Consider the following 16,684-nt stretch of genomic DNA (forward strand, 5'->3'; position numbering starts at 1 on the left):
GAAACAACAACTGCTTTCATATTTAATACAAAGACTTTGTTTACTTGAGCATTCTGTACAGATACAAGAATAGGGAATGGCTTCAAAAATATATACACATTTTAGGGAGAAAACTCATCTCTGTACATTTCCTTGGTGCTGAAATGGATACCTGCTGAGAAATAATTCTCGTTTAGTATCATTAGCTAAGCCAAACAATTGCCTGAAAACCAGTTTTCATTATTAAAATATTGTAAATGAACTATACTAAATGATAGGATCACTTTAAATATCCTATTTTATGCTGGCTTCAATTTAGCCTAGTTTAGCATATAATTACTATGTTTGACAGCAACATTTGTGGCACTTTATAACTTGGGTTTTCCCCTAGAGGGGGAAGAGTACCCTGTAATTAATTTGATTGCAAACTGAAGTGAATCACTAAGCAATATTTTTGCTGTCCAGGATTTTTTAAACAAAATGACCCTCAGAAATGGGATCCAGGAATGCAAAGGGTTCCATAGTGTCACTTGTATTAAGTGATATATTCATGTATCAAAACAAGTGGATTCTATGAAAACTTCAATGATTTTCAGTTAAAATCTTAATGCTTTCTAAATAAACATTTCTGTTCTTTACATGCTCCTACTCTACCACTGTGTATTTTATATCAGGTTTTTGTATTACTCTGACGATATTGCTATGGATGTAGTAACATTAATATTGCAGGATTGAATTTGTTCCAAGTTTTTGCAAGCCTGGTCACGCGTCTCCTGACCACAGACACACTTCTCTGGGAAATTACAGGTATGCAAACAGTGCCAATGAGTTGCCTCAGAGCAGAAAGCTGACGGTAACCCTGCTGGAACTGTGTTCCCGCATGTAACTTAAACCCACCTGTGTTAGATTTTATATATTTAGAATATGCTCAAAGATGATCTATTCGAGAGTAACAGCGATTGCTGGCAATGCATTATAGTCCGTACAGAGGGCCGGCTCTTCCCGAGGTGCAGGTGCTCGGGAAATGGGGGAGGAACCCCCGGGGCTGCTGCCGCTGCCGGGAGAGGCCGCGGGGGGCGGTGGGTCACCCTGTGCTCGCTGCTGCTTTCCCCCTCGGGCCGCTGCGGCGGATCAGAGCAGAAAATAAAATACACCCTCGCAGGGCAGCACGGTGGGGATTCCGCAGACCCCACATGACCGCACGGAGAAGACGAGGAGGGCTGGGCAGTTAACAGTCATGGACGCAATTATCGGGGCTGAGAGGTTTCTGCAAATGGAGCTCGGGGGGCACAGGTGCTATCTGAGAAACCCAGAACCGCGCTGGCTTCGGCTGCCCAAGGCCGCGCACCCCGGGCCCGCCGCCAGGCGAGAGTAACCGGCTGCAGAGAGAGCAAACCGCGGCCGGGGGTGACGGGGCTCGGCAGGCACCGCCCCGCGGCGGCCTCCCGCCCCGCGGGGCCCGACGTGTTGGGCCGAGCCCGCCGCCGCTGATAGGCTCCGCCGCATGGCCTGAGAAGCTCCGCCGGCCGAGCGCCCGCCTCCCGCCGCACCACGCTCAGCTGCGCTGGAAGCACCGGGCAGGCGAGGCAGCAGCTCTCCGCGGAGGGCGGGCCCTCTGGCGTCACCCGAAGAGGGAGGTGCGATGGGGTGCGGGACGCACCCGTGGGTCTAGCCCGGCAGCGCCGAGTGGTGGTGCCGACAGCGCTCGCTGAGCCGCTCGGGGCTCGAAAACGCCTCCGGCCCGCGGCTTGCCTCCCTGCCGCGACAGCACCGCGCTCGTCCCCCTTCCTCGCCCTGTCACCCGGGCGGCCACCCCTGTCACGCGGTCCCGTGCCGGTCGCCGCGCTCGGCGGAGGCGGCACATAAGCCCCGCGGGACCCGCTCACTGCAGCCCCAGCGCCGGGTTCTGCTTCGCCGCGGCCTCCGGCTCCTTCCCGCAGGGCCAGCATGCGGGGCCTGGTGGTCGCCGCTTTCCTGCTGCAGAGCATCGCCGGTTCAGGCGCTCTCGCCACCGACAGGAGAAATGTGGACCCCGAAACGAACATGAACATCGTGAGTGGCAGGCGGGGCGCGTCGGTGAGGGAGAAGCGCCCGGGGCTGTCGCCGGCTGTGACCGCGGGGCTGTCACGGACCGAGGAGCGGAGCGGGGTCTGGGCGGCGGGCGGTCCCGTTACGGCTCTACGGGCCCAAGCCCGGCGCCTCCCGGCCTCCGCAGCCGCGGTGGGAGCGCGGAGGCTTCGGGCAGCGCTCAACGCTCAGCCTGCGGCTGCTGCTCACACCCTCTGCTCGCACGTCGCCTTGCTCTCCACCTGCCAGGTCCTTCTCGGTCCCATGTAACCTGTGGCTGATCTTTCTCTCACACATTTCGTGAAACAGATCTGTGGCTTTTGCTAGAATCAGGACATTTTCATAAGAGCTATTGGAGTGTGTGTTTATGCAGCATACCTGTCCTGCTGGCACGATTCCCCTGTGTCCTCATCTGTAGCTGCTTTTCTTCCTGTGTGGCATTTACTCTCTTAACTTTCTTCTGCTGCTGCTGCAATAACCAACTCCAGAAAAGATTTGTTGTTAATAACCAGTATTAGCAACCTGAGTATTTTAAAGCTGCTGTGTTTGTGGCTCATTTCAGCACGTTGCCTAAACGTGATTGTGCCCTCTGTGTGACATTAAGCATAAAGTGCAGATATAAATCTGAAATGTTTTTTATAGAAGCCTTTCACTTCAGGAGACATTAACTCTTCCCTGCCTCTCGTATTCACCATTGTGGTGCCAGCAGCTTTTTGCTGTGCTCACCTGTGTGTTACTGGAACGTACTGCTTTCCTTGGGAACAGACAGTTTCAATTTTTTGTCTGCTAAATCCATGTCTTGGTGATTTCCCTGTTATCATATTCTCCTTTGCAACACTTCAGTCTCCTTTCTCACTGTAAGCAGCATGTGAATAACTAATACGACAGTGGGTGCGGACAGGTGAGGGAGTCCCTCCCAGATTCTGGGATAAGGTTTGTGCTCTGGCAAGTTCCTGACTCCATACTGGGCTAAGTCTGATAAGAAAACCTGTCTGCATCGAGTAGGCAGCTGGTCTGACATGTTCCTAGTACATCTTTAATTTCACATCACAGTCTTTGGAAGGAACCCAGAGAACTTTTCACATGTTAATGAACTGAGGAGGCTGGCAGTTGGACTCCAAGGCGGTTTCTTTTCCTTCTTCAGAGTCAAATTATTACCTTCTGGGGATACCCTAGTGAAGAGTATGAAGTGACAACAGAAGATGGTTATATCCTTTCCATTAACAGAATTCCGTATGGAAGAAAAGGCCGTGAGAGCAGCAAAGGTAAGATTTACATCTGCTTGGAAAAATAGGAAGTCACAAAAAAGCTCTGTCTGATTTCTAAAAATTTGCTTTTCTATGAAACCAGAAAAAATATTATATGACTTACGCAATTTGAATGTTTTATTGGTGAATGTTATGGGCAAAACAGATCAGGCACATGTGTAGAGTGACTTGAGTAAAGGAAGGGTAAAGGAGGTAGAAAGCTGTATTTTCCTGGTATTGCCTTTCTGTGACATTAGTACATTGTTCTTTGACTTTTTTGAGGGACTGAGGGAGCTGGATTTTGTAGGCAGTGGGGAATAAGGGTTGAGATTTGTTGAGGTTTTTTAGGTAATGAAGTCTCTTTAGAAGAGATTGATTGTCATATCATGGGGTTATTTCGAACCCCATTTGAAAAAATGCTTTTTCATATCAAATAAGTTTGTTAAAAATGCCTGAGCTTTTTCAGAATTAGGTATAGTTCACATGCCTCTTTTAGTGAAATATAACTGAACCACGAGAGTTCCCACTTACACATTCACAAAAGAATTACTGCCTGAATTTTGCGTAAAATGATAATTTTTTTCTAAATTTTAACCTCACTGAAGCTTCTTTGCAGTGAGGTACAAGTCAGACTGATATGGCACACAATTGGGGTGTCATGTTTTTCACATCTACTTGAATAGATAAAACAGTGTAATAATATAAAACATGGTATAAAAGCATGGATGAGATGCAGGGAGTGTACAGGTGAGGAGAATAGGGGGAACATAAGCTGAAGAGTAAGGGAGCAATATGGGCAGAGGTTTTGACAAGGACTGAATAATGGAATGTTTTTAAAATGAGAGAAATATATGTGGAAGAGGAGGACCCCGTAGCTTCTCACTAGGTGCATGTATAAAGGTCAGTGCATGGAGGAGACCAGTCCAACCTGGCAGGTGTATTTGTACTTCAAAAATTCCGAGAAGCTCACAGGAAAAAGACAGGCTGCCTTTGTACCTGTTGATTTTATTTTTTTTTTGTCAGATCCTTCACTGATGACATAGACAAACAGAAGTTTCCTGATCTGTGGGAATTCTCCACGTTTCCCTGGCCACACCCTCGACTCCAAGTTCATGTTTTGCAAATTGCTTCATTTTTAAAAACAAGCATTACTGAGCAGGCTTAGGGAAGTATGGTCTTGTAGAAGAACTGAAGATTTCAAAGTTCATGTTGATCTTAAGTTTTGGTATCTTTTCTGAGATACCAATAGACTTGGTATCTTTTCTGAGAAAGATACCAATGATGTACTACTGCTGACTTAGCAGATATATGCCATAATTCTTCTTTTGCAATACCTACATGATGTGAATGAGATTCCTTGGAATTACGTATCACATGGTGTTTTGGAACAAACCTACAATTCTTCAACTAAGAAAAAAATGGGAGGGGGTTGGAGGGAAAGGAAAATGTCCAGAGAACGTAAAGCAAAACATTTTTTTTATTATAGTGTTAACTAAAAGCCTAAACCATCTGCATAGCATGGGTAAGAATGGCATGGAAATTAATTTCTCTTCACCTTCTTGGGGGTGCAGTGAAGAAAACAGAATGTTCTATAGCAGAAAGGGTGGTTTAAGGACCTACCTTTCTTGTTCCCCATCTGGAGTTTCTAGGATCAGAGGTGATAAAAGTTATTGTGGTCCCAGTCAGTTTGTCATATGATTTTGCATTTCATGTGCAGATCTGTATTTAGTATTTAGTCTTGGTTTTGACACACACTCGGAGAAAGATAGATTTTTGGTTTTTATAGACAGGTGAGATGAGATCAACAAAAGTTAAAGGAAGGAAGGAAACAATAGCCAAGAAAAAGAAGCTGAAAGAATGGGCTTAATGAGCATACAAAGAACACAGATACTGATCATCAATACCGTCTGAAAATACAGAAGATGTTGCAGAGGAGAGAATAATGATCAAAACTTCCCCAGTTCTAATGCATTATGTGACTTGGAAATATATTTATTTGCAAAACTTAAGATAGGTATTTCAGAAAACTTCCTAATTATAAGACAATTTAAAACCTCCAGTAAGAGACATTCCTCAGAGAGAATGTTCTAGTTCTGAGAAATTGTTTGCTAAATATTTTTGGGTGAAATGACCTTAGTTCACTTGTCCCTGTCTCAGAGCAACTTTATTTACTTCATCACTTCCCAGATTTCCTTCAATTAACGTTTCTGGTGATAAGCAAAACAAACCCACAACAGCATGTAAAACTGCAAAAATCTAAATAATTTTAGGAAACTTGATTAATGTGGAAGGGTTTTGTTGTGAAAATATGCTCAATCACTATTGATATAAGGCGCTTAATCCTTTTAAATTTCCTTAGATATCATAAATATGTTGCTGTGAAGGGTTATATAGGTAAGTGACATTTAAAGAAAAATGTAAAGAGGCAAGATTAATTTTCTGTCTTTGAACGAGGCCATGTTATCAGATTTCAGTTATTGGAGCAGAAAAACAAAACAAAGCAGCAACCCAAAAAAAAAACCCACAAACCAAAACAAAAAACCCCAAACAAAACAAAAAAACCACAAACAAACAAAAACAGACCAAAACACCTGTGCTCCTGTGAGATCCAGAGATGGGTCTCTGGCTTTTCTGAAGGTCATATTCCTCCTAAAGGATTATATGTTAATTTACTTTCCTTGTGTAGAAGCAGGAACCTTCAATTTTTTTAATCTGTATTCCACATAAAGGTGTCATTTCCCTTTTCAGGATAGAGAAGTCAGGAGAGAGGCTTCCTAAATTCCACCTGGGTTTTGACTGCGGTTCTTTTAACTACTTAAGTCATGGGGAGAAAGTCCTTTGAAACAGATTCCCTTGTTGGCTACTCTTATTGCTCTTCAGGTTCTGCCAGAGCTTTGGTAATGGAAGGGAATTGCATACAGATAATATCTAAACTGATCCTAGAGACAACAATAAACTATTAACCTAAATGGAAGGGAGTTGCACGGAGATAATATCAGTACCAGTTGCGAGATTTTCACAGTTCAGCACCCTAATTTGGCATTGTCTTAAGTAAAAAACAAATATATCAGTAGCAGATATGTGGGAATGCCTTCCCCAGGTTTAGGGGCAGGGCAAAGGTCAGAATTAGTTTAGCTGTCCCTGTGTTTGGATCACTTTGAGTATTTGTGAGCTTGAAACAGTAGTAATGGCTACCTGTATTTTGTACCTCCTGCTTTTCTCCTGTTTGCTTATTGCACACTTGCTGTCTGTTTTTTAACTTTAAGGAGTCTTTCAGTCTAGTTAGGAGACTAACAAGTTGGTAGTTTAAAATTCTCAATGATAAAAAGTAGCTTTTTGTGCAAAGATGTGATTTCATGTCACTATGAATGTTACACGTATTGGTAAACTTAGACTTGATTAAGTCAAGTAGATTAAATATTCAGAGTGCAAATCTAAAGCATACTTCCAGTAAGCCAATTGAATTATTCTTAGGCATTCAATTCCAGATGAACCAAAAGCTATGATAAATACTCTGTTTTTCAGGTCCAAGGCCTGCTGTGTTTCTACAGCATGGTTTGCTTGCAGATGCCAGCAATTGGATCACAAATTTGGATTACAACAGCCTTGGCTTTATGCTGGCAGATGCTGGCTATGATGTGTGGCTGGGCAACAGCAGAGGGAACACTTGGTCCAGGAAACATACACACTTCACAGTGAAGCAAGAAGAATTCTGGGTTTTCAGGTATCCTTGACTTGCTGTTTGTGAGCAGACTCGTTGTCCTCTCTTTGCCCATCATGTCAGTTCAATCACGTTGTGAATGTACAAGATATTTCTTTCTGTCTGCATGTGCTGTCATGTATGTAGGGGCAATGAAGGAGAGCTTTGTGGTCACTATTGAGTCCTGAGACAGCGTCCATATGTGGTCAGTAGAACAGTAGTTGCTTTCACTGGTGCTTGCTGGGAAGACTCCATCAGCAGAGAGTTCTGCTTCATCCAAAGGAAGCTTTTCTTTATATCCAGAAAACTGATCTGCAGTGCAGTAAAGCTCTGTGCAGCTGTTCCATGCTGCTGTTCCACTTCACTTACAGAACTGACTTTTTATCTTTGCTTTGTAGCTTTGATGAAATGGCTAAGTATGACATTCCAGCCTCCGTGGACTTTATTTTGAAGAAGACGGGTCAGCAACAAGTATTTTACGTTGGCCATTCACAGGGCACCACAATGGGTATGTGAACAGGCGCATTTGTTAGAATATGTTGTGTTTGAAATTATATCCGGTTCCACATGCATGATTTAATGAGGAAATATTTTTGAAATCTACTGCTTCTGGTTGTTAGCTGCTTCCTGGAATATTCATCAACATTAAAAAGGAAAGACGTAACTTTTCTGTGTTTACGGTGAATGGGAAGCAGTTGAAACAACAAATTGAAGTCACAGGCAGCCACCAGTAGAGCTTCTGTTAAAACAAAAGGATGAACTATGCTATAGCTGATAAAGATTCCCACTTCCTGAATATTTTATTATATGTAAGGCCTGGCTCAGATGCTTTTAGAGCTGCAGTTAGAAAGAGCTGGAGGAATATTGGGTTACTTAGGACAAACTTGTTTTTCAGAAGAAAACAAATCCTTCTGATTTGTCTCATTTAGTTTCTGTTCTATGGTAACTAGATTCATTTAAAATGTCTAAAGTGATCCAGTCAAACTATTAATGTGAAAATACTTGTGCACACTTAACATCCTAGATTTTATAGAATCACTGACAGGTAGCCTTCTCATCTTACTTGTGTCAGTGAGGTTTGTTAACGATTCTCATCTTATTTACAGCTTTCATTGCTTTTTCAACTTTGCCACAGCTGGCTAAGAAAATCAAAATGTTCTTTGCCTTGGCACCAGTAGCTACAGTCAAGTTTGCCACTAGCCCTCTGGCAAAATTGGGAGTGTTTCCTGACCTGCTACTCAAGGTTTGTATTTGACTGTAGGTGTTTTAAGCCAGATGAGGCATCCCGCATATCTAGTTGAAAACAGCATAGCAAGGTATGTTAAGAGCTGGTGTTAGAATAACATTTATGACAAGAAGAGGGCCAAGTTTTCGTGATAATGCTATGGAAGTAAGCAGTGACTTCTCTGGCTTGACTGTTGTCTGATGAGACAATTTGAAGGGGTGCTATATGTTTTCCGTGTACATGTTTCTAGAATTTATGCTACAGAAATCACATGATTAATTAAGTAGATGTTCTGTTTTAGAAGTCATATGATAGCTTTAAACAGTACTTTTGAACATTAACAGATTTGTTTCACCATTAACCATTTAGTATTAGAAGAGGATCCTTCAGAGGGTGATTAAGAGCAGCGGCTTTATTTGGATGCTGTGAATCATCCTCTGGAGGAGTTTACCTTTCCCCCTTAACATCGAAGGGAATGTATGCAGACTGGCAGGCTGCACAAAGTGCCTGAAGTCAGATATTGTGAACACCCTGCTATGTGTAGTTTTTAACCATCACTTCTCTTTCTACTACCCATGGAGATTCCCACGCAGAGCAGTTTGCAGTTCTCTAACGTGCCTTGTGCAGATTTAAAGTGTGTCCATGCATTATTAATTTTCTGCTCCAGAAGCAGATACATTAAAGTGATACTAACAATAGCGGTCTACTATTCCTGGTGTAAATAACTTTGTCTAAGGAGGACAGTCACTGGCCAGGGCCCTGTGTAGATGTTCATGTTATGCTAAGGAACTTGATTCTCATCATGACTTGCAAAAAAGCTGGAGTGCAAGGAGTAAAGGACAGCCACAAACCCATGGGTCAGTCATGTCTTTAAAGAGCTGTGTCACTTCTTAAGGAAGAGCTGGGTGGGCCATTTTCAAATCCTTGGGTGTTTTAAAAATACTCATCAAGAGGAAGTGGCCACCACAGCTTGTGCAACTTGTTTTTTCCTACATAGTTTGAAGAGAGGAAGTTCCAAGCACAAAGCAGTTTTACATTAGCAGATGCAGCTTAAAATATTTTAGCCTTAAACAAATCTGATCACAAGAATCTGAGTTATACTCTTGTAAAATGCTGAATTTGAGTTTAGGCTTGCAATTCTTTAAGGTGGTCGCAGTTCCCACGTACTTTTTGTGGGGGTAATGAACTGCATCATTTGTAGCAGAAGCACAAACCATGACCTTCCCATTGAACTGGAAACAAGGTTCATAAGGAGATAAATCACTTTCATAGGACACACCTACTGCCAGTGCAAACTGAAATAATTACTTCAACAACGTTGTAGCATAAAAACTAACCCCCGGTCATTCTATGCAATTACATGTTTGTTCTGTGTGTTTCTTATTTTGTAGGAAATGTTTGGGAATAAACAATTCCTCCCTCAGAATTATTTGGTGAAATGGTTTGCTACCCATGTTTGCACCCACAGAATACTTGATGATCTTTGCGGCAACTTATTCTTTCTTCTGTGTGGTTTTAACGAGAGAAACTTGAATATGGTATGGTTTGCTAACTTGTAATAGCTGAGTTATTGTGAATTCTAACACAGTATTGGCTGTGTATCCCTGTACTGAGTGTCCTTTACATGTAATTAGAAAAAAACTAATGCCTTCTTCATCATGCTGAGTTTGAATAAATGTCTTTCGTTGGTATAGATGTAGTTGCCCGTCTTAGATGGACAGAATTAACCTGTTAAACTGTTACTGGAAAGCTAAAATACATTGTTGTGGATCTGTTGAGGAAATGGGTAAGAGAAGTGAATATGACAGTGCAAATGTTTAGATCCTTTTGCTAGGAAGTGAGGAATAACGATACAGTTTTCAGGCTTTTTCAAGAGAACTGAAGTGTTGTGTCCTCTTGGTGGATGTGTGCAACCGTTTTCTGTGGGACCAGTTTGTAGCCCTGCTGATGACTTTATCTGTGGTTCTAGTTGCAAAGGACTTGTTGTTAGGACTTGTTTTGTTATCTAAAAGCTAGTTAACAGCAACTGGCATGACACTGCCTTTTTCATAATGCATCTTAGAATGTTTCTAACTCCCTGAAATCAGTAAAAGCTGGTATCAGTTTACCCACAGTTGGGTGAAGGCTGAGGATTTTTAGATGGGAGTGAGATAGAATTAGCATGACGTATTTTTTCACCATTCTGCATGCAAAAATGTACATTTTCTTGTGTTTTATATCAAGGTGAAAGTGCAGAGTTTTGTTTGTTGATCAGCACATATGGTTTTAATGGCAAATAATTGTTTGTTTGTTTGTTTGTTTTCTGCCAGGATTTACGTTTCCCTGGCTGTCTTGTACTTCTGGATTCAGTGTGTGAAGTTCTGAATCACCTTGGACTGACAGCTGCTAGTTTAGATGTAGAGTAATGCAAGGTTTCCCTGGAGGTCCATCTAAATATTAATGTGCTCACAATTCTTACAATACTAGCACTTATTAAAATGCTTAAGGGTATATAATTATCGGGTTTAAAGTTCAGCTTTAGAGTTCTGCAGGTAATTTTAAATAATCCGCCAAACATTTGAACCTCTTACCTCATCTGTACATATGCCTCCGGTTAACTTTTGTTTATAGCAGTTTTAATAGGAATGGAAAATTTTCTGTTAATTGTTCAAGAAGCAAAATGATTGCACTGTGAGGGGTACAGCATATGAATTCTCTTGTTGCAGAGCCGAGTAGATGTATATTCAACACACTGCCCTGCGGGGACGTCTGTGCAAAACATGATCCACTGGAGCCAGGTAGTTTCCAGAATCTAAAATGCCCGTTGTGTCTAGTTTGTTTGTAGAATAATGATGTGCCTGATATTTAAATGGAATGAAATGCCAAGATATATATAGTGTAGCCCAAGTGAAATTCTGAACTGACAGCTGTTAGAACAGCAACTGTTTACTGCAGCTGCTTTGATAATATAATGCTGACTTATGGTGGCTCATCACTCTCCCCTGTTTTTTTTAAGAAAGGCTAACTGTGAGTGCTTTAAGCCAACAAACCGCACAACAGATTATGTTAACTTAGAGATGTTGTGGTAAGAATATGCTCCCCTTTCAGTTTTGATTACAAGCTGTATTCTTAGCCAGTGAAAAGCAGCAGACTTTCTGTTCCATTCTATTCTATTCTGTTTGGTTTCATTTTCTGTTTTATTAATGTATTTCAAATTTCACCTCAGTCCATAATTTCATGCTTGGGATGCTCTTGTGCCTGAAGCTTGCTTGGCAGGCTGATAAATACGAGAAGACATTTGCCATGGACGCAGTGGTCAGTGCTGCTTGTGATCTTGTAACTGGACTTGGTCACCCACTCAGCAGCGATGTGTTGTGCTGTACAGAGCTGCTCATGTGTTGGCTCAGAAAAAAAATTGTGATTTTTTTTTTTTTTTTCTTTCCAGATGGCTATTACATAAACTTCTGTTTCTGAAAAATATTAGATGGTAAATCATATAGAGTGAACTTTCTAAGAGAGCTCCCTGGTGTGTTCATATACATTTAGAGAGCAGGGTAGATATTTCAGAAGTAAGCACGGAGCTCCCACATCCTGGCTTTGGGTACACTAATCCGTTTTCCTTAATCTTTCCTACTGTTGCTATGAAAGAGTGTGAAATCATAAGGGACAAAGTCTAATGGTATGGAATGTTAACATTTCCACTCCTGTGACACTGGGCAAAGCAGTGACACTTGTCCTTGTTAATACTTGGCATTTCACTGTTTCTTGTGTCAGTTGCCATTTTAAGTTCTCCAGATGAACTCTACTTTTTTATTGCAGCATTAGAAAGGTTACAGTTATTCTTTGTATGTGTGAATATTTGTTTATTTCTAGGCTGTGAAGACTGGGGAACTCCAAGCTTATGACTGGGGAAGCAAGGCTGCGAATATGGCTCACTACAACCAGGTAGACATCTTTTATGGATGTGTTACAGTTCTTAAGTGTCAGAAAAAAAGTCCTTTTGCACTTCCCTGGATGCTTTGACCAAACCAACCAAACAAATAAGAAGAAAACAAAAAAAACCCCAAACCAGACAAAGAGCACCGAAAAAACCCCAAACAGGACTACACTGCCCTGAGTTAATCCTAAGTTGGTATGTAGCCCCCACTTAGATATGAAATTGTGCTGGCACAGCATTTCTTGAGGGTGGTCCTGCCCGCTTGGGTCATGAGGTCCCACTGCACTTCTCACTGTGAAGGCATAGACTGTCAATCCATGGGATGAATTCCCTGAGACTTCTGCTATGGTAATGTCTTGTAAACTCCTCAAGCCACATCCTTCCTGCTAGGTATGCTGTAATATCGCAGACTCTTGGAGTTACAGTTTCTGTTGAGTCAGGACTCCAACTCCATCTCTGGCTGCCCAAGAGAGGAAGAAAAAATGTGAACCTGACACATTCTTCTTGCATTTGGCCGTATGTTACATTGTGGTGCAGTATCACAATGAAGACTTGTTCTTTCTAATGCCTTTGTTTTCCCTTTGCCTCTCCTCAGTCTACTCCCCCTTTCTACAAAATAAAGGACATGACTGTGCCGACCGCGGTGTGGACTGGTGGACATGACTGGCTGGCAGACACAAAGGACGCTGCGATGCTGCTCGCTCAGATCACAGACTTGGTTTACCACAAAAACATTCCTGAATGGGAACATTTGGATTTCATCTGGGGCCTTGATGCACCTTACCGCTTGTATAATGAAATAATTAACATGATGGGGAAGTATCTCTGAACTGGCATGGTATTTCACAGTATTAATTCACCTGGAAATCATATGCTTTTCTGGCAATAATCTTACATTGCTTATTTATGATGCATTTTAAAAATGCCGTCAATGACTACTGAATTGGACTCATGTGGTTTGTTGTTTTTTTTTCAGTATTATTTCTCTCTCCCGCAGAAATCCTCATTGTATCTTGCTGATTTGCACACAGTGGCATGGTACTCGAAAAACAGCAGTGTGACTTTGTGCAAAAGGAGTATATCATGTGCATATAAATTTAGTGATGTGTCTGAAAGACACGTTAGTCCACTGAGCACCTGAGGTGCCTGATTATTAAAACAGTAAGTATTTCACTGTGGATACAACAGTGCCATTTCTCAGTACGTTGCCATTTCTGACGACCTTTCAGAAGTACTCCCCATACTGCAGTGACCCATTGGGTGCTGGTACCTTAAAAAGCACTTGGTGACTCTTTCTGCGTTATTATTTTAGCCATCGCACACAAACTAGCTACATTGGGTGACTTTCTTTCTCAATATTGCCTGGAAGAACCGCCATGAAGCCAGAGAAGATCACCACTGTCAGCTGAAATCTCCTGTTTTGAGAGATTCATTGCTGCATTTTTCTTGATTTAATGGTGTTCCTGAAGCCTTTGATGTTTCACCTACCGGCTATGGATAAGGATCGTTATTTGTCCTTGCAGATTCCTGGAAGTAGAGAAATGGTAAAAAGAAATACCAATAGATAATGGCTTTCAAGCAGAATGATGTAACATACTTGTGTTTTGTTCCTCTTGCACTGACCACCAGAAAACAAACTCTGCCAGTATACTATTTTTAACAGCATTAATTCTATAGCTTGAGTGATTTAATTTGTGTGGACTTTTCCCCTTAATCACCTGCCACTTTGAAAATCTGTTTACTTTTTAGGTGCTTATGTGGTGCTTGCCACAGTTGTTTTCAGGAACTGTACAACACTTTGGTGAAGCCTGGCAGTATTAACCGCAGTTTGTATTTGTCTCAATTGCTACTTCAAAATGGGGCTAAGCCCTCATTTGATGACGGGAGAGGATTTACATCTCCTTCAGGGGTCTGACTTTGGAGCTGTAATTGTCTGTAATACAGGTGCCTTGCTCTTTCCATCAACTATGCAGAGGAGTTTGACTTCTCTGAATTGCACAAAGTTCTGTGCCAAATCTAGTTGTATGGATAGTTTCCAGAGTCAGTTGCCTCAGTCCAGCTCACAATTTCTGTGCCATGGTTGGAATCAACCTGGATTTCTCTCAGTAGTCCCAACAGGATAAAAAGACTTTTCTACATGGCATAGAAAAATGTGCATTTTAAACTGAGGCAAACATTTTTGTAAAAAAAAAACAAAACAAAAAAGAAACAACAAACCAAAGAAACAAAACCAAAACAAAACAAACAAAAAACAAAGCAAAAAAACCCCAAACAAAAACCTAAACAACAAAAAACCCCCCTCCAAACCAAAACACCCCAAAACACTATGCCCCCCAAAAAAAAACCCCACCAACCAACCAAAAACCAACAAAAACACAAAAAAAGACCCCACAAAAACAAATTAAAAAATTGCAGAAAGCTAAGTAAGCCATAAATGAGGGTTTAGTTGTTTGGCCTTTTTCTTGCCCCTAATTCAGACTCAGGGAATCCTCAGGCTTTTTTAAGAAAAAAGTGGCTCATGATATTTCTGTTGCAATTCCTAGTAGGACCTCTGAGTTTGCTTTTGCTTTTTATTTGTAGCAGCTGTATTTGCTTCACCTAGCTGTGCTAAAAGCAAGATTCTGTAGAAAGTGGCTGACTTAGTAGTTGTGAGGGTATGTGATCCAGCAAGAGCTTTGTGTGTCACGTTTATTGAGCTAGAGCAATTTCAATAAACATGAGACCTGCTTGGAGTGCAGAGTGATGTGTTGTGTTTCACTTACTGTTTCCTAAATGCATGTGAATCTTTGGGACAGAATCCAGAAAGCTGAATCTACTTTTCACAACAATTGATGCAGAGAACAAGTATAATATACAAGTAAAATTGCTAAGTAAGCTTCCATTTTACTTTTGTCCTGAATTAGGCTTTCCATAAGCCTAAAAGGTCATTTGTCTTGTTTTGGATGACTTCTCTGAGACTTTTAAGTAAGGTACCAATTGTAAATATCTACTCAGAAGATGGAGTAATTTTCTAAGCCTCCAGGTGAGGCTCCTTTCAAACCACTGACATCGTGGAAAGCTTCTTGTATCACATTCTTAAAGCTTGGATAATTGGATTGCTTAGTGGACAGTCTGGTAATCTCATAAATAGCATCTAACCCTATACTAAGGCAGGGTCCTTATCTTTGCTGTGGTACATTTGACCCAACTTTTGACCTTTGGCATCTTCAATAATAAATATGCTCAGGCTTTACCTTTCTGTATATTCTGAATACAGCAGATGTGCACTCAAGATAGCAGGGTGTATTAAATCCTGTGTTTTCCCAACTTTGTTAGCTGATGAACATGCTGTGTGCCTGGAAAATTGCCTCATTAGACAACAGTAAAGCCAGAGAAGCCACTGCTTTCTTCCATAGCATTGTCATGAAATCTTGGCCCTCTTCGCGTCAAACATGTAAATCTAACCACATTACTTGCTATGCTGTTTTCAGCCGGAAAGGGAAAAACCTCATTTGGCTTAAAACCATTACAGTCAAATACAAACTTTGAGTAGCAGGTCAGGAAACACTCCCAATTTTGCCAGAGGGCTAGTGGCAAACTTGACTGTAGCTACTGGTGCCAAGGCAAAGAACATTTTGATTTTCTTAGCCAGCTGTGGCAAAGTTGAAAAAGCAATGAAAGCTGTAGATAAGATGAGAATCGTTAATGAACCTCACTGACAGAAGTTAGATGAGAGGGTTACCTGGCAGTGATTCTACAAAATCTAAGATGTTGAGTGGGCACAAGTATTTTTACATTAATAGTTTATTGTTGTCTCTAGAATCAGTTTAAATATTATCTGTATGCAATTCCCTTCCATTACCAAAGCTCTGGCAGAACCTGAAGACCAATAAGAGTAGCCAACCAGGGAATCTGTTTCAAAGGACTTTCTCCCCTTGACTTAAGTAGTTAAAAGAACCACAATCATAAACCAGGTGGAATTTAGGAAGCCTCTCTCCTAACATCTCCATCTGAAAAGGGAAATAACACCTCTATGTGTTCAAAAAGGCCAACAGCATCCTGTATTGTATGAGGAATAGTGTGGCCAGCAGGACTAGGGAAGTGATTGTGCCACTGTACTTGGCACTGGTGAGGCCCCACCTTGAATCCTGTGTTTGGTTTTGGGCCCTTGATCATAAGAAGGACACTGAGGTACTAGAGAGAGTGCCGAGGAGGCGATGAAGCTGGTGAAGCGTCTGAAGCACAAGTCTGATGAGGAGCAGCTGAGGGAACTGGAGCTGTTTAGACTGGAGAAATGGAGGCTGAGGGGAGACCTTATTGCTGTCTACAACTACCTGAAAGGAGGTTATAGCGTGGAGGGTGTTGGCCTCTTCTCCCAACTAGCAAGTGATAGGACAAGAGAAAATGGCCTGAAGTTGCACCAGGGGAGGTTTAGAGTGGATATTAGGAAAAAATTCTTCACAAAAAGAGTTGTCAGGCATCGGAACAGGCTGCCCAGGGAAGTGGTGGAGTCACCATCCCTGGAGGTGTTTAAAAAGTATTTAGATGAGGTTTAGGTTATGGTTGGACTT

The 16,684-nt window shown here is 41.8% G+C and overlaps 1 protein-coding gene across 1 annotated transcript; it reads left to right on the forward strand.

Annotated features, from left to right (window-relative positions):
• Positions 1-1,541: 1,541 nt before the first annotated feature.
• Positions 1,542-14,871, forward strand: LOC136104290 (putative lysosomal acid lipase/cholesteryl ester hydrolase). Its single transcript, XM_065843108.2, has 9 exons — positions 1,542-2,031; positions 3,191-3,311; positions 6,819-7,017; positions 7,392-7,501; positions 8,100-8,236; positions 9,610-9,756; positions 10,924-10,995; positions 12,071-12,142; positions 12,730-14,871. Exons 1-9 carry the CDS (start codon positions 1,927-1,929, stop codon positions 12,961-12,963), a joined length of 1,197 nt encoding a protein of 398 aa, XP_065699180.1. The 5' UTR covers positions 1,542-1,926; the 3' UTR covers positions 12,964-14,871.
• Positions 14,872-16,684: the final 1,813 nt, after the last annotated feature.

The sequence above is a fragment of the Patagioenas fasciata genome, chromosome 8, assembly GCF_037038585.1.
Source record: "Patagioenas fasciata isolate bPatFas1 chromosome 8, bPatFas1.hap1, whole genome shotgun sequence".
Taxonomy (NCBI): Eukaryota; Metazoa; Chordata; class Aves; order Columbiformes; family Columbidae; genus Patagioenas; species Patagioenas fasciata.